The sequence below is a fragment of the Tinamus guttatus genome, unplaced genomic scaffold, assembly GCF_059628265.1.
Source record: "Tinamus guttatus ecotype Peru unplaced genomic scaffold, ASM5962826v1 Tinamus_guttatus_pri_ptg000007l, whole genome shotgun sequence".
Taxonomy (NCBI): domain Eukaryota; kingdom Metazoa; phylum Chordata; class Aves; order Tinamiformes; family Tinamidae; genus Tinamus; species Tinamus guttatus.
The window spans coordinates 951,970-975,649 of record NW_028288541.1 but is presented as its reverse complement, the minus strand read 5'-3'; the positions used below and the strand labels follow the sequence as shown (position 1 = coordinate 975,649).

The window sequence follows — 23,680 nt, the reverse complement described above, 5'->3', positions numbered from 1 at the left end:
CCCAAGTAAAAGTTGTGTTGTCTGGTTTTACTGTAATTCTAAACCCGGCCTCTCATCCACACAGGCTGACAGGATCTTGTACAGGATCCACGGGGCACTGCTGAACAGGGGGGCAGTTGCTCCTGAATGGAAGGACTTGCTGAGGCTGGGAGCAACATCTGCTGGATCATGTGGGGTCCAGGGCCCTGCTTCTGCCTTTGTGAAAAAATGGCTAGGAACAAAAAAAAAAAAAAAAATCTCAGCTTTGGAGACATTTTGCCAGCTGTAAATCCTGCTGCCATCTATTTTCACACTCACAGAATATGCAAACGATAAGGGAGCCTGGCGGTAGCTGCCACGTTGTAACAGCAAACAAAATGTGTTTCAGTGGCTTTGAAAATGTTGGGTTTTGTCAAGTTTCAAATCTCAATCTCTAAATGTGGAAACACAGGCTCACAAGGTGGTTATCTTAAGATAACTAACCAATGCCTCACTTGTGAGTGGAACAGGGGCATTAAGTAAAAGCTGAGTTACAGTTTGCGCTCATGACTTACAAAAGCATAGAGATATCAGTTCAGATCTGCATTTTAAAGATTCATAGTTGCAAATAAGCTCTTTGTCATCAAATTGGAAGGTTACAAGAGATATTTCAGAGCACTGTAATAATGTGAACTTAATTCAGTTCAACTTTTCGGCAAAGATAAAATTTCAGAGGTGTGAAGTTAGTACAGCCAAGAATTTCATATTTTTATAGTTACTGTCGTACTGTAGTTTTCCTGTTTTAACAGTATGGATAGAGTTTAGGACCAAAATTTTTGCAAGGGTTAGACATTGCATTTAAGCTGTTGTGATCTTTGCTTATTTTGCAGTCATTGGAATGAAATCTAGTGAGATTGGGAAATTTTCCTGTGTTTTCTAAAGAATGATGCATGTCTAATAAAATGATAGTTGCTTCCTGACAGTTGTACAATCTACAGCACAACAGTGTTGAAAAAATAAAGTTACCATCTTCGATATGTTATTGAATCAGGATGTAGTGGTTTTCATCATATGAAATGCAACAATTTTCTTTCAGAGATTTGAGCCTGTTGTTCTTCTTGTCAGATAGTTTTGCTCCCTGGCTTTAGCACACACTGAAACGATACATAGGCCTAACACACCCTTTAAAGAGTTGAATGGTTAGACACTTCTTAAATTGACCTTATATATCTTCAGTATCCCAAAACTTAGAGCTACCAGATGGAAAAGTATTGGGGTCTTTTGGAATTCTGGAGGTCACAAGTCCCCGTTGCTAATTCTACAGAAATCCCTGTTGCCTTCAGCTGCTACCCTCAGGCATTCCAGAAGGCAAATTCTTCCCCCCCCCCCCCCAGTATTCTCCCCTCATCTGAGCTTTTATTTTTGATATTGTTAAGAGTGGCACGTTCTTGACAGCTAGCACTTGTCCTGGAGATGAAGGTAGCGTGGTTGAGCAGACCAGGCAGAAGTTTCGGACTCTTGTGCACTCTTCCTGCACAAAATAGCTCTAGGAAGAATAGGTGGCCACAGTCCCATCTGGAGAAAACAGAGGCACAAGTGACAAGTAAGGAGGGTATCCTGTAGACAAAAAAAAAAATCACTATTCTTCTTCAACTAAAACGCAAAGCATTTTTGACCACTTGACCAAATCTCTTTCCTATCTCCTAGACTTGTGGGTTCAAATTTGATGAGACTGAAGGAGCCAAAATGTTTGAACATGCCTCTCACCAGTTTCTTAGGAGCTGTCTAACTGAAAGTTGTCCATTTGTACTGTACTACTTTTTTTCTGTTGAACTTGTGTTTTCTTGGCTTATCAATGGTTCCTTTTTCAAAAAAAATGCATTTAAATTTTAAAAAAAGAATGCCTTCATGTAATCTAAAGTGAATAAACAATTGTTCTGTCCTAAGTATCTTTAGTTTTAATAACACTTAGTACTTTCAGTGCTTTTCATTTTTGCAAGCATTTCATACACACTAATCTCTACAATCCTGTTGTGATGTTGGTAAGCAATTAAGTTTTTAGTTTCCCAGTGGGAATGTTGGGTACGGGTCTGCTCAAGGCATGATGTGAGGCACCTGCCCTTCTGCAGAGCTACTAAATCAGTTTGTATTTACAAATGTCCTGATACTTTCTTATTTTAAAACATATTTGGCCACAAGGGAGCTATAAATTTCTGCCTCTTGTCTCTCCCCTTGGTTTGTTACAGTTTGTGTCAGCAAAGGGGTGCTACATCTTGTTGATTGGGGGATTTTCAGGTATGCAGCTGGAGCTGAAGGGTATTTTCCCCCTCAGATCTTTACGACTCAGTGTCACTTGTGTATTTGCAGCTTCTGTGGGTGTTAAAATACTAATTAGATTAAACTGTAAGCCTGGGTCATCTTGAACAGAATGGCCCAAACGTTTCTTGAACACTGAGAGCCTTAACATCAGTAGTGAACAACAGCACTGAAATGTAATTACTCTGTTTTTTGACTTCTGCGGCTCTCAAAATAGGAGAGTGCCTGTGCACTGCAAATGGTAGAAACCTTGCTGCCAGTTGTGTTGCTCTTGAGCCATCTGCTATTTGCATGAGATGGCTTTGGAGCAACTGCTGAAACTTGTGAACTATTTTGGTATCATTGACTGATTAGACTGAGGAAAAACAAAATTAGACCACTCTGCAATCAAGTTTTTGTTCTATTGTGGGCAATTCTCAGTTGTGCCCTGGCTGCTTTTGGGCATAGACTCATATCCATGAGTCTTCATTATTATATTTAACTGAGCAGTTCAGAACTTATTTAATTACACATTTTTTCAGGATTTTTCCTTCTTCCTTCTTGATAACCTCAATGAATTGTTGTTATTGCCACTCTATTACACATGGATTTTGGAGGGCATGGGGAAGGAGCCAGGCTTCCCTGATTTAGATTCCTAGATTTAGAGGTAAATGCTGACTTAGGTTGCAAGTTCTTGTTTCGTCTCCATCGTGCACAGGACAGTAGGATGCTGTGTTCACTGGTTCTTGGCACATCTGTAATAAATGATACTTTTTACATAGGTGTTTTGATTCAAATCTGAAAAACTCATGTTTGAGGAGACAGGCAAGTCTTTGGTTGCTGTTTGTCTTTTCTAAATCGAGTTGTCCAGTCTTAACCAAAGCTGCCATACTCTTGGCATTATTGCTCTTAGAGGCAGCGAGTGCCTGAATGCCTTTGGTTTAACTTAGGAGTTGTGCTGGCTAATAGGCAAACTGCAGGTTGAGGCATCGGGACTGCTGTAGTTGGGAAACTGGCAGTACAGAGAGCTTCAGCAACGTCAGCGACGGCTGGTTTTCCTCCTTCGATTCCCTACCAGATTAGTAAGGTCAAACCGGTAGGTTGTGGGCGATTAGGAGTCTTAAAGAGAAAAGTCTTTTCCAAACTAAGCACCTTCTTGGACGACAGTTTCTCGTTCACTTGTGGATCTAATGAACATAGCTTTGTGTTAGTCTTCAGGCTTAAGAGGAGAAGGAGCAAATCTCACTTTAATAATCGTTTTCCTTTTTGACAAGTTTGTGAGGGTCATGACTTAAAATCCTTCTCTAACCCCTCAATTCTTGCTTTGTTCCTCTGGGAGCTCTTCAGCTTGTGTGTGAACGTTTGCCAATCGTTAAGCGGGGATGGTGACTAAATGATGCTTTGGGACTGCCTGAGAAATAGCAAATGTCAGTGGAAAAGTACATATTTGCTCAGGACTTTAATTTGGACTCTCTTTGTGAAGTCTCAAGCAGCTCTGCGTTTCTCATGAGACTGCGATATGCCAGGCCCCGTCCTCCTGTTTGTTCTCTCAGCATGTGTTTGACTAGCTGCGTTAACACACAGTAGTTCATTTGGCAAAATTATTTACTCAACTTACTTTGCAAATGAGCTCGTGGTGCCTCTTATGTCGAGCATTGATGCTGTTGATGGCAGCTGGTAAGTGGTGTTGGCTGAAGCTGTGGGAGGACGAGAGAAGAACAAACAGCCAAGGGCAGCCTGTGCAGTTTGCTCTGATTAGATGAGCTGGGCTTCGTTGTTTGTGTGTGGCAATGTCACGGCTAGCAGCTTCGCATGTGCCCTCTGCAAAGTTGGGTATGGTCATGCTGACTTCCACAGCTCTAAGTTTTGATGCTTACACAACAGTTTTGCTTAGAAGTCCTAAATCCTGGATGCGATTTACTTGGAAGTCCTCACTTCATAACCCGACTTAAATATCTGTAATTAATGACTGCAGCTTTGTTGTGTGCTGGTTAGATAGTTGCCTCTTTATACTTGGCAGGCGCCTCTTCTTTCTCTATTTGGTACAGAAATCAAAGCTGACCACTTCAGGGGGCCCGGTAGCTGTGTGAGGTATTTTCATATTAAATTGCAGTCATGTCTGGTGAGCGTGTTCCACTTCATGTTGTGCAATGCCCCTGGTAAACAGCGTTCCACATGGTATTGCTGCTCTCTTATGTAATTACCAACACTGATTTTGGTGCCAGGCTGTACCATGACTAACCCTGCTTTAACAATAGCCCTTTGAGGGCACCTGAAAAATTATTCTGCTTCACAGCAGTCAGATGGTCATGCAGAGCTGTATAGAGCGGGTCTGTTTACGCCACAAATAAAGAATTATATGTAGCATGTATATGTGTCTATCTTCCTAATTCTCCTTCATTCCTTATTTCTCTTAAAGTATATTTGTAGTATAAAACTTTTTCTGAGCAAGTAAAGCAGAGTTTAGGTCTGACTTCATAAGAAAGTTTTGTTCTGTTCCCTCTTGAGCTTATGTGCCTTGCCCTGCTCTTGGTGGCACACGCGCTTTCTTCGGGGATCGTAGTTTGCTGCCGTGAAAGTAATTGAATTGCAGAGAGTTGAAGTACCATGCCATGATTTATGGAGTGAGAAGCAGAGGAAGATCTTGAACGTGCATATGTATATGTCAGTTTGTGTGTGTAATTTTTAGGTATGTACTTCAAAAAGGGGACTTGGGGAGGAAAGAATAGACTCACAATATAAGAAGAGATAGTGGAATAGAGACAGTGGAAGAGAGAGCAAAGTTTTACCTGTTTGATCTGGAGAAATTTTTTTATCTTGTAGTAGAGTATGGATGGGACTTACGCTTTTTGCATAAGCCTTATGAAGATAGAGATATTTTCTATATTGCTTTTATTTTTATGTTTATTTTTTATTCTTCTCCCTCCCCTTTTCTCTGCAGGAGGTTACATTTGTTCATGCTGTTTTGGGAAATCGCTTAGAACAGATATTGAATTTATGTGTTGTCCTAGTGCAAGTGAAACACAAACCTTTCAGAAAGCAGCTTCCCCAAATAAAAGTTACAAGTTAGTCTGATGCTAAATTAACCTTTCAGGAAGGTGTTTCGAGGGGTCCTGCAGTACAGTGCAGCAACAGAGTGTTAATGTTTTGTGGTTCCTAGAAGCTCTGGGAAAAACTATGTGGAAAATCTTGCCTGAGGCTATCTGGCATCCCTTTTATTCCCGCAGAGGTATCCCGGTTTTGCTTTAAGTTCTGTGTAGGTGATTTCTTGGGAATTACTCCAAGTTAGAGTTTTGTTACCGTTTCTGCTAGAGGTCAGGACTTTGCTGCTGTGGAGAGGACAGGAGGGATGTGTTGAGGGGCACCAGTGAGTGAGGGCAGCAGCACTGGGAGCCGGCAGGAGCCTTGTGTAGCAAGATGGAGCTGGAGGAGCATGGCAGGAGGTAGAGAAACTGAGTTGGCAGGTCTAGAATTGGGGAAGGGGGAGAAATTCAGGACTGGAGGGACTGGGTGAGGGACAGGGGTGCCAGAAGTGAGTGGGGATGCAGTGGCAGGAGGTCCTGGGACGTGCTGGGGAGCTGCAAGGAGCAGCAATCCCTGGGCTTAGGCAGGGTGAGGGCATCTGAGTTGGGTTGTGGTTTACGTAAAGCATTCAAGCATTTGGGTGATTTAATTGCTCTGGGGTGCAGCTGTATATGCTTAATTCGTTTGCCTCTCCTCTTTCTCTATTCTCTCCCGATCTCCAAAATACAGATATTGGGAATACCACTCAGAAGCAAATCTCTCACTTTCAGACCAGTGAAGGGCTGGGTCTCTTTAAATACCAGTCCCCTTACTTGAACATTTTTTCTTCATGACACTTCTCTCCTGTTTGGATGAAGTGCAGTATAGTTTGTTCACTTTATTAAAAGTACGTTTCTCTCCCATCCTTCACTCTGACACGTGCCTCGCTGCCTAAAAGGAAATAAAATGCTAATGGGCAAGAATCCACCATTGAGTGAACGAGTTTGTAAATACTTTCTTCTTCGTAATTACCTTTGAAATACATTTGTGCCTAACACTTTATTTTGAAAGGAAAAAAAAAGTGCATGACTTCCTGTGTTCCATTTTGCAGCGCTTTTGGCACACTTCAGAAATAGGTATGTATTCCCGGCTGTCAGAGAACAAGCTTCGCACACTGAAAGAGTAGGAGAACAAAATTGAGAACTTGTTTGATAAAAAGGAGTTGTACTGGATGGTGTAACTGAGTGAGGGAGCCTGGCAGAAGGTGAAAAAGGGAACTAGCTCCTTGGAAAGAAATGGGTGTAATTGGCCCTGGAAACTATTGACCTTTTTGTGGCTTGTTTTCTTTTAGTGTTGTGGGCATTCATGGTCTTTTGTGCTAGAAATAATTTTGCTATTTTTCTATACCAAATCTTTCCCATACAAGCCTGAAGACCAGATGACATAATGCCACAGAAACTGCTGAGCAGCAGCAGGTTCTCTCGGCCCCTTTCCCTAAATGTCCAGTTACCCAAGGGCCGAATTATATAATGAATGACAGTCCTCATAGCTAACCTTGTTTGCTTGTTCTCAGTACTCCTCCTTGTTTCAGAAACTTCCTCTCTTAGTTTCATTATGTTCTTGGAACTGGAATTAAGAGGGAGGAGCTGGCTGGCAAGGAAGCTTATTCCTGTGTTTCACTTCTGGGCCTAAAAGTGTAGGTAGTCAGCAGGCCAGAGGAAAGAAAAAGCTGTTGGCGAAGTACACGCTGAAAAATGGTGAGATGTTGGAGTGAAATGTCCGTCAGGCATAATTCGAAAACCCCAGTCCCTATCTGCTTGCAATGCAGATAAGCTAGTTTAAAACTACATTAACTTCCTTGTCCTGCCCTTTTCATATCAGATCTTGTTTAAAGTAGTTCAGGAATAACAGTTTTCAGTGAAATTTTGAAGCTTTAAGAAATCATCTGTTAAAAGTGGACTCTGCAGTATGTGTGTTAATGCTCTATTGTATGTAAATGGACACTGGCTGATTGCTTAATGTTGTTTGTATGTTATCTGCTGTTACATAGGTGTTTACCTTATAAAATGTGTTAATAACGGGTTGGTATTTGTAAGTATCGGTTTATTAGTCCTACTTTGAATCTATATTTGCATCGTGAACTCACATTCAGGGCCAAGCTTTGATAGTTGCATATTCTGTGTTTACTTCCCATGTGTAAACTCACATTAGCAGGATCACTTATTTTACCTTCCACATGCTTCAAAGGTCGGTCCCGCTTCAGGACACCCTTCCTGATCAAGATATTTCTGAACGTGCACTCTAGGCACAACCCTGTCATTGAACCAGGGCTCGGCTGCTGCCGTACACGTCTCATTTGTTTTCATGAACCCCTTTTCCCAGGGCATTCTGTGTAGGGACCTTCAAAGACGTTGGGGCTTTGGTCAGCAATGGAGCAATGCAGACTTCAGTGATGAAAAGTGGGCAACCGCTATCAGGTGCCACTCTGCAAAATGAAGAAGCTGAGGAAGAAAGATGTAATTGACTGGCACAGAAATTACACAGTGAGTCAGTGCTGGGAGCGGAACAGAATTCAGGTCTGTTGGCTCCCCCTTTGGCAGCGCATCCCTGGGCTCACAGTGTGTCTCTGTCCCGGGAGCTATCCTGAGCTGCTCTCAGCACATCATGTTCTCATCTGCCGTCGGACAGGAAACATAGAAATTTCGTTTAAAAAAAGAATTGACAATTGCAAAATAAAGCAGTTGGAGTCAGTAGCTCCTACTTTGTTTCCCTCCCACCAATTTCCTCTCATTGTTTCTCACTCTATAAAACAGGGGTGAAAGATTTCACCTACTTTGTTGGGAGGAATAATTACTTTTTATCTATGATGTGTTATGTAAGAGGTAAGTGTTCTTCCAGTGCTGTCAGAGCAGGTACTTGCCTTCCGATAGGAAGAAAAGCAGCATGCTCTAAAGAAAAGATTTCAGAATGAAATCTTGAGCTAGAATTTCTCCCTAAAAAGGGAAAAATGAATGCTTCAGAAGGATGCTAAAAGTATTAGGATAAGACATTTGTCAGTTGCCTGTGGAAAATGTTCTAGAGCGAATTTACAGGTGTTGAGAAATTCCTCTTTGACAGGTTTGTAGAACAAGATTCTGTGTTGATCTCCAGGACGGGTGCAGCAGGGGCCATAAGTTGAATAAGCCTAGGCAGTTGGAAGTTGTTGCTTTTTTGAATCCAGTGAGAGAAGTTTTACCTAAAAAGATACACTGTTCTTGAAGTTTTCCCAATTAAAAACAAAATAATCTGAGAGAGAGGGAATTCTTAACAAAGTTTTACTTCATAAATCTGGTTGCTTAGCTTTAATGCTCTTTCCCATGTTCCTAAGAGACACAGACCCTTTCGTATCATGATATTATTTTGGAGATTTTCTTCCTTCATCTCTTCCCTTTTCTCCTGAAGGAGATTCCGGGTAGTCTAGAGGCTGGGAACAGTATTTTCTTCCTCCAGGCTATGCCTCACTTGCTCTGTTTTATCAACGCACTTTCTCTTTACTTCTTGAGTCTCCCCATATAGCACTTCAGATAGATTCCCTCTTGTTTAGGAGTCTTCAGTGCTCAGACTCGGAGATTGTATGTTCTCTCAAGCTGATGCTTTGTTAATGGAGAGATTTGCTCTAAACTGCTGTTCAGCCCAGTTGTGACTTTTTGCAGCAGCTCTCAGACATCCAGGCTATCCAGTCCTGCCTGCAAAAATTGCAGGCAAGTCTTGTTGGGTGTCAGCAATCCAGCTGTGAATTCATTCCTCTCCTCTCTCCCAGGAGTTCTGATAATGTCCGGCCCATCTCTGGGTCACTGTGTCTTGTTCCACTTGTTTCTTTATCACCTTTGTCCCAGAAACTGCCCCTTCTCCAGGACCATCCTCTTACTGTTTGATTGTTTCACACGTTCTGTCTTATGCAGCTGGTAGTTGGTCTTTTCAGACCATCTCTGCAAACCCTAGGAGTCAGCATCCTGTTACACTGTTAAATAAAATCAAATTAACAAGTGAAGAGAATGACTTTTTTTTTTCTCTCTGATCTTGGTCACTTTAGTTCTAGATATTGTTTTAAGAATGGTGAATGAAAACAGCTTTCCCTCTTAAAGTTCAAACAGATGACTGGGATTTTGTTTGTATTTCTAAAACTAGATGGCATTTTATTAATTGAGAGAGCACAATGTATGCAAACCTGACTCAGCTGTGCTGTTTATTCTACCTTTTGCATTTCACTCAGCCTGAACAATCACATTGAAAAGTAAATTGCTGTTCTTAGATTTGTCCATTATGCGAAAGTAACAGCTTTGCTTTTAAAGATATTACTGTGAGTGTCTAATGTGCTTCGTGGAGAAGAACAAAGCCAGGAAGACGCGCTCAGTGATGGAGGGAGCTGTGTGTGTTCGGTGAAGGGACGGTGTCTGCACAAGCCTGCTTGTTTTTATTTGGAATTAAATGTCTTCTGAGGAGGCTAAAAGCTGCCACGGTGACTGGCCACGGTCGGGTGCGCAGCAGCTCGTGCTCTTGGCTGGCGTTTGCGGGGCTGCTCTCACTGCCGCTGCTCACAGGCTGCTAAGGCAGCCCTGTTGACAAAGCAGGGATGAATTGTCCCAAAGTCATTATTCCAGAGCAGTGACCCAAGGAAACAGAGGAACTGTTGCTGCTACCCATTAAACAACTTTTTTTTTTTTAAAAGCTCTTAACCAAGTTTTTTTTTTTTCTTTTTTTTTCTTATCCACACACTTTTGCTCTCCTAATACCACTATAGGATTTTTTGTATATTTCTCTATTTTTCCTTTTTTTTTCCCTAGTACCTTTGAATCTCTCTCGCTCTCTCTTTCTTTAATGCCTGTCTCAATTAAAGAAGCACTGAGATGTAAAGATCTGGGGCAGCAATTTCTTTCCTTCTCAGTGGTAGTACTTGCAGCCTGAGAGTCTGTTTTACTTCCTAGTGCTGATGTGGAGACCAGGGAGGTGGAAGGGGAGCGCACTTGGGCTGTGTTTCCACGAGCACGTTCGTAGCCTGGCCCACTCCCCAGGCTGCTTCGTGCAGCTTTCAAAGCCGTTGTGTGAGCAGAGATCCCACAGTGGCCCCGGCTGTTGTGGGTGCCGGTTGTCTCTTACACATGCTGTACTTCTGACTATCATACCTTGCCTGGGTCTCGGATGTCTCTGTCCAAGCACCCAGCATGTCACCAAGCTGTAAGTGCAGTAGCCTTTACACACAGCACAGCGTGCCTTCCGTGGGAAGGTTGCCCTAGAAATACCCTGGGGGCTATAAGAAGGGTTTGCTCCTTATGCCATTAGCCTGCAGCCTCACTGATATTTTTCTGACAACAATCTCTTCTTAGCTTGGCTTTCATTCTGTGAATTCACATGGAGGACAGCAGACAGGCCATCTTTCTTGCTTTTTTTTCTCTTCCTGCCTCAGTTGCATAGATTTTGGCAGGGACAGGAAAAAGCTTCTGAGACAAATGCAGGGACTGAATTCTCATCTTGCTTCCGGAACACCAACCTCTGCTAAAACTTTCTTGGGGAGAGAAAATGGAGTCTATTGACACATTTTTTTAGTGTTAGATGGATTTCATCCAGCTTGTATTTGTGATGACCAAGTTTCTTTGTGTTTCCCATGTCCTACTTATAAATAGTGAAGCATTTTATGCAAAGTGAAAAGCTGGAGTCTGTTATAAGTGGCATCTTGGTTAATGCCACTTGGTTAATCTTAATAGCAGCAAGTATTTAATGACTCATAGTCCACGACCTCTGCTGACTCTTGGGGTGCCTCTTCCCAAGGTGGTGGGTAGCAGTACTTTGGGAAAAGTAAGTTGTGTGGCAGCCTATGCTATGGACCAGTCAGTCTGCAGGGCCGCTGTTCCAGCTCCCTTCATGTGCATGCGGACATGTTTTCTAAAGTAGGATTGAGAAGGAGACTTGCTCATTTTCCTCTCCCTACTTTATGCCGACCTTGATTTCCTAAACTGCTAATGCGACTCTTCTGTCATGAAATGGCAAGGTTAAAAATAGCTAAAACTAGACAAGTCTCGTGGGAAAGAGCTGGTTGTCCCTGTGCATCAGATCTATGGCTCCTGTGGGGAATCAAGCACAAGTGGCTGAACCAGCCATCTCTGCCCTCTGAATCATGCCTGTAATACAACAGTAAAATAGAAGTGTTTGAGGAGGCAGATAGTAACAATAAAGGGTAGAATAAGAGTGTGTAGAATGACAAATCCCAAGGTTATGTCTCTGTCTCTAAGGCAAATTAATGCTCCTCAAAGTTAAAGATGATTTTTCTTCTGTGACAGCTGAATAGAAATTGTTAGTTGTCTCTATTCACGAGCGCCTACATGGAGCAATTAAAGAGGCTTCATGGAGTGATTAAAGAGCATGGTGTTATTCAGAAGGATGTAGCCTAAAATGAATTTGTTTTAAAAGTTAAGTGGTAGATGCTCACAAAGAAGAGAAGGCACTAGATGCTTTCTAACCTGTTATCAGGCAGAGCTGCCTGAATTTGATTCTCACCAAAGATGACATGAATGCTGGCATAGGTTTGGCTGCCAAGGGCTGTGGCTTGTTCGTATTGAGTGAATACCTGCTCCTAGAAATGCACCACGCCACAGTCAACTAAAACAAATAAGAAAAGTTTATATCTCTCTCTTATTACTGTAGCTTAATCTGTAGTATTTTCAAACAAACAAAAAACTTTTTTGTGTGTCTGTGCTTGATAATACTAGTCTAATTTAGTCAAATCTGCGGAGGAATTTTCAATTTTTTGGTTAACTTTACGTCAAAAAAAACAAAAGTAAGTTTACTATTAAATACGCTGTGTGTGCAAGTCGCTTCAAGTAGATTTGTTTGTAAGAGGAGCAAATGGATTTAGTAGGACTCGTTCAGTTCTTTATTTGAACAGGTCTCAAAGCTACTGATGTGTAGGGAGGTTGAGGTATTTTTTTCAGTGTGCACTGGACTGGGTGCTGCGAGTGAGTAATGTCACCAGGAATTAGTGACCTCAACTTCAAATGTGGCATCCATTGAAAAAGAGGTGCCTCTTCTAAAAGCTGGTTAACACAGGAGGTGGAGAATTGAGTGTTATTTCAACACCCACATTCTTCTATGTGAATCACAGCCATGGACCCTTATTGCTAAGACAAGCTGACATGATGTATTTACACTCTTGTTGATCTGCTGAAGGTGGAATGTCAGCCCTGATTCTATTTTTTAAATCATTTTTGGCATCAGAAATGTGATTTGCTGTAATTGAATGATCATGTTCTCTAGGCACTTTCCTCCTTCTGTACGTGCCACAGAATTACCCACTGGAGGGTCAGTGTGCTTCAGAAGGGAGACTAATGCTGCTTCTTGGGAGTAATAGAGTCTGCTTAAAGAACAAAAAACTTTCCTCTCCTTTTATAAGCATTACAGCTACATTTCTGAATAATTTGAAGAGAGGAAGGGGTGGAAAAATAACCTATTAGCAGATGTCAGCGTTGCTGCCCACTTTAAATGCTTTACAGTGCCTAAATTCTGCTCTGTGCCCAAGTGCCATATGTAAATATGTTGCACTTCTACTGGGTTAACTAGATTGGAATATACAGCCCCAGAGTTACCCCCTCCTTCCCCTTGGAAGGAGAGCAGACTTTGCGCAGTCCGTGGAAATGTTCTGCTGCTGCTCACCCCAGGGGGAAGCCTTGGTGCCATAAAGCAGCTGGTTTGACACAGCAGCTCAGCAGTATTGGAGATTTATAAGCTGAACTCCGAAGGTCCTGGCTTGGGTACCCTCACAAGCGCCTTGACCCTTTCTTTCTCCCTCCTCCTGTGCCAGTGAGGGCTCTGCATGCTCGACTTGCTGTATGCGATTAATGAAGGAGGACTCTGTGTTCCTCCTCCTCTGACATGAGCTCCTCGAGATGTCAAGGCTTCCCTTTGCTATAAAGGTGCTTGAATTTAACCACTGTATAGTTAGTGCTGCTTACAAGTGCGACTTTCTTGCATTGTCTCAAGTTCTTTGCTCCTAGCAGGTGTAGAGGTAACAGTATCTTACAGAGATGATGCCGTAGCACTTTATGACCCTCCCTTGAGACAGAATAATGCCCGCAGTGGTGTCTGCTCCTGCGCCATGTGTGTGCGTCTAAATCCACGTGCTGTGCCTGTCAGCACATGGGTTGCTTGGATCTTGTGAGCGCAAAGATGCGTCTGGGAGAAACAGAGCCTCTCTCAAAGCACAGTCTAGTCTCCTGGTGTGTTTCTCTACAAGAATTAGATGTATATGGATCTTCCCTGAACGAGAAACTTTTCAAGTTAGATTAACTGTTGGCAAGCCCCTTGCCCCCTAAAAAGACCACTTAGGTTTTTTTTTTTTTTTTTTTTTTTTTTTTTTTTTTTTTTCTCCTCATCTTACAGGGGATTTCCTACAGCAGGTAGCACTGGAATGTCTCTGAAATGCTTCATCTGTTTATCTAACTTGCTGTGATAAGCTACATCAGTTTCCATCCCTTGAAATTATTCCACTAGTCTTCTATCACATGTTACGGAATCTCTGATTTTTTTTTCTAATGGTTTCACACTCGTGTAAACAGTAAGTGGAAACTCAGTAGTAAGTGGAAAGCTAAACTCTAGAGGATTCCCAAGGGCAAGGATCCTGTCAATGCTGTCGTCTTGTGCAGAGGCCACCTCATGCCAGTGGCAAGTTCCGTTGGCATAATCCAGTACCAGACAGGGAAGAGGATCCCTACTTTCTAAGAGAGGAATAGTTTCCTGGAGGAATCGCTGAGGAGCAGGTGGACAGGCTGCCCTGGGGGCTTCAGCCTGAGCTACAAAACGTGCAGTGGTTCCTGCAGCCATGAAGTGGACTCCACTTTCAGGCTCCAAAGATATCGGACAGGATTCATCTGTTTGGGGAGGTAGTAACTGGTCAGTGAAATAACATACTTAGTACATCACTTCCGAAAATATTTCTGCAAAATACTGATGCTTGAAGCTTTTTGGGTGTTTATGAAGCGTGCATTGGCAGGAAGCGCTACCTATGGCCGCTCCTGCTGAGGGGGCGAACTCGTGATTGGGTAGACATCACCTGCCCCCTTTGTCACCCATGTTGCACTGACTATCAGATAGACGTGAGAGGAAAGTCAGGAATCACGCCAGGGCTGGTGATATCAATCAACTACATTCTGCTGGGTTTGGCCTTGCACTGCCTCTGCTCAGGCAGCCTCACACATGGTGGTTTGTGGCTGTCGCAGGCAGACGAACGCCCTGCATCTGGCTGTGCCTGGAAAGCACTTGAGTGCTTTCTGAGAACCTGAAAACTGAACAGGAAGAACGTGTATCTCTATAGAAAGAAAGAAAGAACATTGAAAAGCAACAGCCCATCTTAGTCTGGGTATAGTTCGGACTTGCAGTGTGGAAGTCTGTCTGCTAATTAATAACACTTTAAATAAGCCCTCCTTATGTTTGGCTCCATTGGGTCATGCCAGCCTGCAATTTCAGCATGTCATCCATTTGTGCAACTGCAAGAAGATGAGATGAAACATGTAATTTCTGTGTTTCTGAGAGCTATTGCAACCCTGTCCGTCAGACAGCTCTACTTCTGCCTCAGACATCACTTTAAAGATTTGTAACGTTTGTGGATTCTCTGCTTGGGCCTTTTTAAGAACCATCCTGGTGCTGCTGCTCTTTGAAATGCTGTCTGACGAGTTGGTCAACATTTCAGTCAAGAAGGTGAGTTTCTGGTTATGTCCTTTCAACGCTGGGCATGAAAAAGAGTGTTGTAGCAGTCCCTGATGGTAGTTATGAATGTTGGTTCCAATGAAAGTCAGATTTTTAAACAACTTTTTTTTTTCTCTCTCCCCTCCATGGTTGCAGTTGGGCTCTTCCTGGAGAGAAGAGACAGTAGATACACTAGATGTGTCTAGAACTTGCTTTGTTTTATTTATGACAGCCTGTTTCTATCTTTAGCCTGGTATTCTAGTATTCCAAGGTCCAGCCCTCCCTCGGCAAGGGTACGCGTGATCTAAAGGAAGAGCTTTCCTATTGAAAAACTTGTTGTTCTCACCCTCCAACTATGTCGGTCGGTTTGACTCAAAGATACTACTTTTCCTTACAAGCCTTTTCTTCCTCTACTCAGAAGAGCAGTTTCCAAAAGCTAAATATTATAAATAACATGCCAGTCATCCTATGGAAACTGCCCGTGTGCCTGCTTTCTAAGTGCAAAGTAATGTGGCTCTCTAAGAAGGTGGAAAATTGCTACAAATAGTGCAAGTGAAGAAAGTTCATTTAGCAATTACTGTGAAATAGTGAACATGCTGTAAAACTGCAACCTAATTTATCTCATGGTCATTTAGGATATGACTACAAGAATACTAAAATGGATATTTTCAGTGTAACACAGTGTGCCTCACCGTGTTATGAGCTGGCTGGTATTAATTTCCTTTCTGAACATCCAGTCTTGCTCCAGTGTTAGTAATATCTTCCACTGCTTTAAATGTGCCAGTGTCAGAAATCTGCAAAGCAGCCTTTACGACACAGAGCCCAAGGTTCCTCTCTGTTCCTGGAGCAGCGAGGTTCTTCCTCAGGAGCAATGCTGTGGGAACAGAGGCTCGCTGGGGTTTTACTGCAGGTGCTTGCAGGAATATCTGACCCGAGGGCAGGTAAAACCTGTTCCCCTTTCCATGCATACAGCTCCACGGCCTCCTCCCTTGCACGTTACAAATCATCTGTGCTGCCTCACCTACGTAGTTCCCTCTTCCCAGGAGAATTCAAGCAATCCCCTGAAACTGCTTGGAGCCCTCTGATGCAGGCAAGAAGCTAGTGGCAGAGGAGAGAGGTTTGCCTGGTGGAGCCTAGAAGTTAATCAGTTTGTAACCCTTAGGTCTGTTAGGAGCTGTGGCTTTCACAGATCTTGAACCTCGTGGGGATTAAGGTTTCCTGTTCCTGTTACCATAATTCTTGTCAACCTCACAGATTTGTGTGAGAAATTTGTTTGATTTAATTATTGATTAGAATTATTTGTAGTTGATTGGGGATTTTGGGGGGATTCCATCCTTTATACTCTGCTGGGACCTCATCCCCTTGGTGTCTCACAAACGTACCCTCAAAGCTGTCATTAAATGATGTGGAGTTTGCATCTTCCTTGGACTCTGAGCTTGCCCTCTGTGCCCTGACCATGCAACAGCCATCATTCTCTTTAAAGTATGACATCTTGCTGTCCACGTAGGCTCTCGGCTTTCTCTTCTCTGAACGTGGAGTCCAGCTGCTGTTTTCACTAAATAAACCTTCTCAGGCTGTGGCCCGTTCCAGGTCCTCGATGGGAAGGTGCCCGGCATCCTGCGGAGTATCAAAACATAAACCTCCTTAATATCGAGCACCTCTCTTCCAAGACCCCGCAGCACAGATGAGTGCTGCCACAGGATGCTTGTGAAGATCCAGTCCTTTTTCTCTTAATCCCTGTTCTCTTGGACATTAGTAGTGTTATGTGTCAGTCAGCAGACGGTAGCTTTGTGTTTCCTATGTCAAACCAATCTTCATTTGTTCCCTTACTGTTAGTGTTGTTTTCTTTTGATTTTTATTTTTTCCACTCTTCTCCAAGCTTAAATGTAGTTTTCTTGGTCACCTCCTCTGCTGCTTGAGGCATGTGCTCGTCCTCATCCTTCAAGTGTCTGCATTCATCCATAAGATCTCCACAAAGCTTTCCTCCTCCCTCCCTACCACCCGCTCTGCTGTCATTGCTTCTCTTGCTTCCTTTGCCTACTCTTGATTCTAAGTTACTCCTCAGTGTTTGCCCTTAGCAAAATAATATTTTAATTCAATGGAAATTCATATTATAGTTTCATGTTGTTCTCCTCGGTTGTTCTGTACTGTTCTTGTATGTAACTCCAAACTAAGTTCAAGGCTGGGATGCTGTTTGCCTTATGTCCTCTGCTTAGCAAGCTGTGTACACTCACTGCGCCCGGGTATTAACTGTTCTTTAAAGTGCTTTAAGGACCTTGTGTGATAAACATTGCAAACGTGCTGTACTGTGCCTACAGAAAGGCATGAACCTTGAAGTGTAGACCCCAGCTTTGTCAAAACTCGGGAAAATCAGACCCAGTGTCTTCCTTAAATCTCTTTCTAGGTGTGCATAATTGTAGTAGGAGAGAGGGAATGTAAAATTGCAGCAGAAGAGACAGGAAACAGAAGAGCAGATAGAGGGGATGAGCTGCCTTTTAAGCTCTTAAAGCCAGGGGGTAAATGTTGTTAGGAGCCCTTGGTCAGCTTTCTGTAGTGTCATGGTCTGGTGAAGAGTTTGATGTTGCTTATCTTCCTAGGTTATTTTCACAATGTAGAACACTCTTTTTTGGTGTCACTTACGTGTTGAAAATAGTCTGAAAGACTCCTGCTATGACTTCAGCTTTCCACTGAGTTATTTTAAAAGTTAGGTATTTTTACTGAATCCTGTGATGGGTCATCATTTTTCAAACCAGTAAATACTTCTTGTTATAAGAACAGACTTCCTTTTATAGTATCCACTGGGTGCTATTTTTACTGGATCCAGTGTAGAGCTATTTCCTATTTCTAAATGTTCACTAACGCTGAAAAGCTCCTGCATGTTCATGTGTGCACTGTCTCTCTTTCTCTCCCAGCTTTTTTAACCTTTTTGATCCATTGCTGGGGCTCTAGCGAGACGATGGCAGCTTTCAGCATTTAATGGGCTGCTAGCAGGAAGATCAGCTACTTCCTCCCCTGTGAGACCATGAAGTCATCAGCCACCCTGGCTTGCTTTATCATCTGCTGCTGCTGCCTTGGTGTATGTGGAAAGAATGTAAACAGCGCTTTCCAGATGTTGGCCGGGAAGCTGCAGGGCCATAAATGGACTGTTTCGTTCAGAAATATTACTAATCTGTTTGGGGCATGGCAGCGGCTAGAGTGACACAAACCTCCAGCTCCGTGCAGATGCTGTGCAGCGTGCTCTGCCAGTTATATCACGGAATGAGGACTGTGTGCGGTTGGCAAGTGTGTTGGCTCGCTCTGTTGGCTCATCGGCGCTGGATCTGAAAATGCTGCAGATCCTGAATTTGTCCTCAGGAGACCCCAGAAGACGTATTCTCCCCATTCCAAGGCAGAGGTACTGGTTTGTTGGAACAGTTAAGTGATTCCATAGCATGTTCAGGTGTTGAATAGGGCAGGTGACGTCTCATTCTACCAGCTTTCCTTCTGATAACCTTCTCTTGATCCCTCTTCAGCTGCTGACCAAAACATAGCAGCAGCGCCCATTGCTCCCATGCTTGGCAAGTGCTGCATTGGTTACCTCGTGTGCCTCCAAGTTGTATCCATGACCTAATCAGACACAGAGTAAGGGAGAGAAAGCTGATCTAGTTTTTTGGACTCTCAGTCCAGCATTTGGTGGAGTAGGAAGTGCTGAACAAACATGGAGGTGTTTCATCTTGCCACTGTTCAGAGTGGGAACTGGGAACGCAGTGTCTCTCATGACCCTCCTGCGCTGGAAAAAGCATCAAATTTCACTACTAGCAGCATACCCCAAAAAAGTCTATTTTGGGGGAGAACCAGTCACTTCCCACTTCAGGGTGTGTGTGTTTTTAATGCATTAATTTTTATTGAGTGGTGGAAAAACTGATGTCAGGACCGCATTGCGGCTGGCCATGGATGAACACAAGGTGGTAGGAAATAATACATCTAACATCAAAAGGGCAATGAAAGTTTAACCATGGAGGGTTTAAAATAGCAAAGCTGAGCCAGGTGGATATTAAAAGACATGACTGAATCAAAACAACAGTCTAAAATTAAACTGGATTTTGCAGAGGGAATAGCAAACATTCTGTTAATTTCTCTTGCTTATACAATGTCCAAAGGTAGGTTTCTAATCTCAACATATTGGTTTCTGACTTTGGTATTGGCAATCCCTGGCTGCCCAGGATAGAGACTAGAAGCTGCAGTGCAGGTCTATGGGTTGTCTGTGTGTCCCTCTCTCTATCTGCCTGCAGAGTATCCTTTTCCTTTTACGGTGGTCTATAAACTTGTCCAGCATGACTTATCCCCTGGCATCACTAGCAGTTCAGATTGCAAAGATCCATGAAAACAAGGCAGAGTGAGGTAGAGGGAAGAGCTTTGGAAATTTGAGCCAAAAAGCAACATGATTACATAATTGTATAAAAGAAAATGTGTTTGTTTTGTTTTCTGTCTCATAGCCTTCTGAGAACTGAAAAATGCTATTGGAAAGCTGAGCGGAAAAACTTCAGTATCATTCATGGCTGTGGGGACATGAGATGTATTCAAATATTCCACCTGTTTTATGGCTGTTATTTTTCTTCTTTCAGGTTTGACATCTACAGGAAGGTGCCAAAAGACCTTACACAGCCAACCTACACAGGGGCTATTAGTAAGTAGCACTTCTCTATCCTTGCATACCCCCGATCTAAAATTAAATTTCTTCTGACCTCTCTGACTTAGAGGATATTTTTAAAGAGATATTAAACACTGGAAAGGGTATCCGTTATTGCTGAGACAGCTTATTTTGCCCCATCTTTCAAGCTGTACTAAATGGTGAGGTAGTCTGCCTGGATTCAGAATCTTAACATATCTGTATCACTTTTTGTTATTGTTATGAAAGGGAGCTTTTGAGAGGTAAGGCTAAAATACCCCCTGTGCTAGCTGCCAAAGTAGCTAGAGAGCTTTTTGTGAATGTCTTCTGTGAACAGGAGCTATAAGTCTCTTCCAAGCACTGGACAGAGAGGGGAGAACTGCAGAGTTTTTAATACTCTCTAATTGTTGGGCATCCCCTCAGGGTGGAAAAAAGCTGAAGACAGCTGCATTCACGTCTTGCTGGCCAAAGAGACTTTACGTTCTGATGTCTGATGATGGTCAGGAGGTAGTAGGATGGATGGCAACATGGAAGTGGCCAAAGGTCAATATGAATTGGGAGACGCAGATTTCTGTCACAACATACTCAGGGGATTTGTCTGGCAGCTGGGAGAAATGAGCAGAGGTTTTATTTATTTACTTATTTACTTATGGCACATTTTTCAAGAAGAAAAATTACTTTATCAGAAAGCACCAACAGTGATCCACACTCACTCCCATATATCAATCCATAGACTCTGGTTGATACAAATATCTTGCCTTGGGCCTCTTTTCCTTCCTTCCTCTGCCTGAGGTGGGAGACTGTAGGCTGAGTAATGCAATTTCACACGAATGTGGCCAATGAACGCACTGTGCAGGGTGGTAAACATTGATCAGTTGGTCCTGCCAAGTCTGTAATTAGATGCCTAATGGAGCTTTCCTGTTCCATTGAACAGTGACTTCCTTTGATCATGTAGCTTTGCCCCATTCATCCATTTTCACAGATGGGTCAGTAGCCTTGTATGTCATTGCTGATGTGAGTGATGTCATATCCCTTGGTGACAACGGACGTCAAATAGAACTGAGTCAGTAACAGCAAATCAATGGGACACACAGCAAAGCCTTTTGTAATCTAAGGAAACTCCTCGCTGAGCATAGTGTGTGACTCTAAATATTTATTTTCAGAGAGCCTTTGTCCTCCATGTTCTTCTCATTCCGGACTGTGTTACTTGCATATTGACTCCCATTTAGTTTTGCTGAAGCTGTGAATAAAGGGCTTGAAACAGTTTACTAATTTAGAGGCATATGAGATTTAGTGTTCTGAAAGAACACTTTGAACTTGTTAATGTTCCTACCTTCCCTTCTGTTTTGGAAACTAAGAATTCCCACGCTGTATCTGGGCTCTCTCTGAGAATTTGTCTTGTTATGAATCACCTGCAAAGGAGCGTGTTTTAGAAACAAAATAATAAAAAAAAGAACCATCAAAGGCCATCCAGTGTTAGGCTCTCTGATCTACAGTAAACAGCTCAAGTGATAAGTTTGTTGTGGGAAGGCTTGGAGGCTGTGACTCTTACAATTATTAGCTGACTTATTTCTCTCTATTGTTATTTGCAGCCTCTCAAGCTTTGATTTTCTTCTCCAACTGGTTCTCCTGCTTTTGGTCAGAATGCTCATGTAGACAGCCTGATAGAGGCTTTTGAACCACACCGGCAGCCGACAGGCTTTGACGGCTCCATATACAGTTTTCATAATGGCCCGTCTGCCCAAGCCTGTGCCTTGTCATTTGAAAGCCAGTAATCTTGAGTGTTACAGGGGGCTGTGGATGAGACTAGCCCATTGCCCTGCCAGTTTGAAGGCAGGGAAGGTTCCATGATTTTGTGACAAATGCTTCAGGGAATTCAGATTGTAATAATAATATTAGGAGCTTATTTGTGGGGGAAAGTTCTACCTCACAAAAACTTTCAGGGCTGTAAATCTGTGAAATGGCTGTGGCTACAGCTGTACTTGGACTTCCTTGAAGTGTTCCAAGGTTTACAAAGCAGATATGAAGCAGTTCGTAGTAGCTGGCTATTAACTTGTGCTCTTCCCATAATTTCTGCTGAGGCTGAGAGTCCTGTTTTGCTTCTGTTTCCGAACTCTGTGGAATAGCGATGTGCAGGATTTCTACAGGGTCTTTTGAATTCTAGAGAAGCTTCTTTCCAAAAGTTCAATTCATCCATGCTGCTTGCATGTGGAAGAAAGAATAGCTCAAATTATAGAAAACAGGAAGGTACCAGCTCTGTTTCTAACCACTGGGAGCAAGATGGCCAACTTCCCTGGAAAGAAGCAGCTCAAAGAGAAGAAAGATAGCTCAATGAGCATCACTTTTTCTAGCTGGAGAAGAGCAGGCAATCTCACATGCTGGCAAGTTCAGAAGCCAACTGGAGAGATCTGGAGAGTCCTTGTGCTATGTAAGGATTTGTCATTTCCCAAGTTGTGCTGCACGCTGCATACAAGGTATTTGAGATCTGCTTGGCAATCCTTCCAGCATGGACATGACAAGGAATGAGGAGCAGGAGACGTCCACTATGATTTGATGGACTGAGGTTTGCCTAGAACAACATACCCACTGCTAAGCGTTTGCCTGGTGTGTGCAGTAGTTGGGCATTGTTTTTTCCTCAGTAGAAATATCTTGTTTTAGCTAGTACTGAGCTATGTACACCACACAGCCAGTCGTGCTGCTGTTGTCCCTGTTCCATCAGGTGCTTGTGCCCCTCTTCAGTGGTATCTGTGATGCTGCCTTACAGTTTGAGCAGAGCTGGCTATCTGGTGACAGACTGGCCAGGTTTGGGTGTGCAGACAGCCGGGACACGTGTCCTGGGTGTCTGACAACTGGCATCTGCTGCGGGAGCAGCCTGGCCTCTTGAAAGAGGGTCTGCAGCTGCTGCCGCCGTCCTGCTGCTTACCAGTCAGCGTGGCTGCATAGTTTGCATGCACATGTTGAATGCACACATAGTAATGCTATCCAGAAATACTCTATGCTGTGTGGAGGCTGGAGTTTTAAATACACATCAGGAAATATCAAAGTTATGATTCACATGGCATCTGTAACAAGACCCACTCCTCACACTTGATGGCAGTTTGCTTCATTGAACAACAAATTCTATTAATTTTATGCCTTAATATAGAAACGGCCTCGTATTCTCATTCTGTGTGCTGTGCTAAACGCTTTGCTTTGCATTTTTTTCATTTCCTGGGCCGAGGGAAGGGAGCTGTCAGGCAAGTGTATAGATGGAGTTATGTGGCAGAAGAGATACATACAGAGCGTTAGGTTGTAGAAGCCAGTGTTGAAAGGCTGCGTGGGCAGTATCCCCCTCACTTGGGGGTTGTCATTGCTCAACAGCAGTGTATTTCAAGGTGTCAAACACCAGCAAGCTTCAATGTATCGATAAGGTGATCATAGTAGAGTTTTAAGAAAGCTCTACTATGGAGTCCTACTAGAGCATTGCAATGCTCTCGCAGTTGAATTAAGCTTCATATGTTAATTGCTTTATTTTGTCTGATTCCAGCCTTTAATCTACTTTTCCAAATATAATAAAGTTGTCAAGCATGGGCTGTGAGAACTGTGTATTTTCATGGAAGCAAATATAGGCCTTAACTATGAAGTAAGAAGCTGAAGCACTGTGTGTGTGACTGTGTACGCTGGGAACATCTCGTGTGCCTACAGCTTCACTCCGACTAGAGGAGCCCGTGTTCTCTATCTGAAAAAGCTTCCATCTTACTTTTGGCAGAAGAGACAATTTGGTTTGTAACACTTGCATGTAAGTCTTATGCCAGCCTCCTTTCACCCTCAAAAAATGGATGTACAGAGAGACTTTAATATAAGGACAGCCAAGCTGGTCAGTCCAAAGGTCCATTTGGGCTGGTATCCTGTCTCTGGTAGCAGTCAGTAAGAAAGAACCCAGGGAGGTTCAGCGCCTTCGCAGCCGTCAGTCAACTGGCAGTTCTGGAACCTCCTGACCTAGAGGTGGTTCCTCTGTGTTTAATAACCCTCAATGAATTTCTTCTTTAGGGAACTTCTGATTCTTTATGAAATCATGTAGGCTTT

General features: G+C 43.0%; 1 protein-coding gene across 1 annotated transcript in view; it reads left to right on the top strand.

The window, feature by feature from the left end:
• The window catches only part of ERGIC1 (endoplasmic reticulum-golgi intermediate compartment 1), a 54,936-nt gene that overhangs the window by 547 nt on the left and 30,709 nt on the right, over positions 1-23,680 (top strand). The window contains exon 2 of the mRNA XM_088521423.1: positions 19,572-19,633. Coding sequence (XP_088377549.1) covers positions 19,572-19,633 — 62 coding nt within the window. The remainder of the gene's footprint in view (positions 1-19,571; positions 19,634-23,680) is intronic.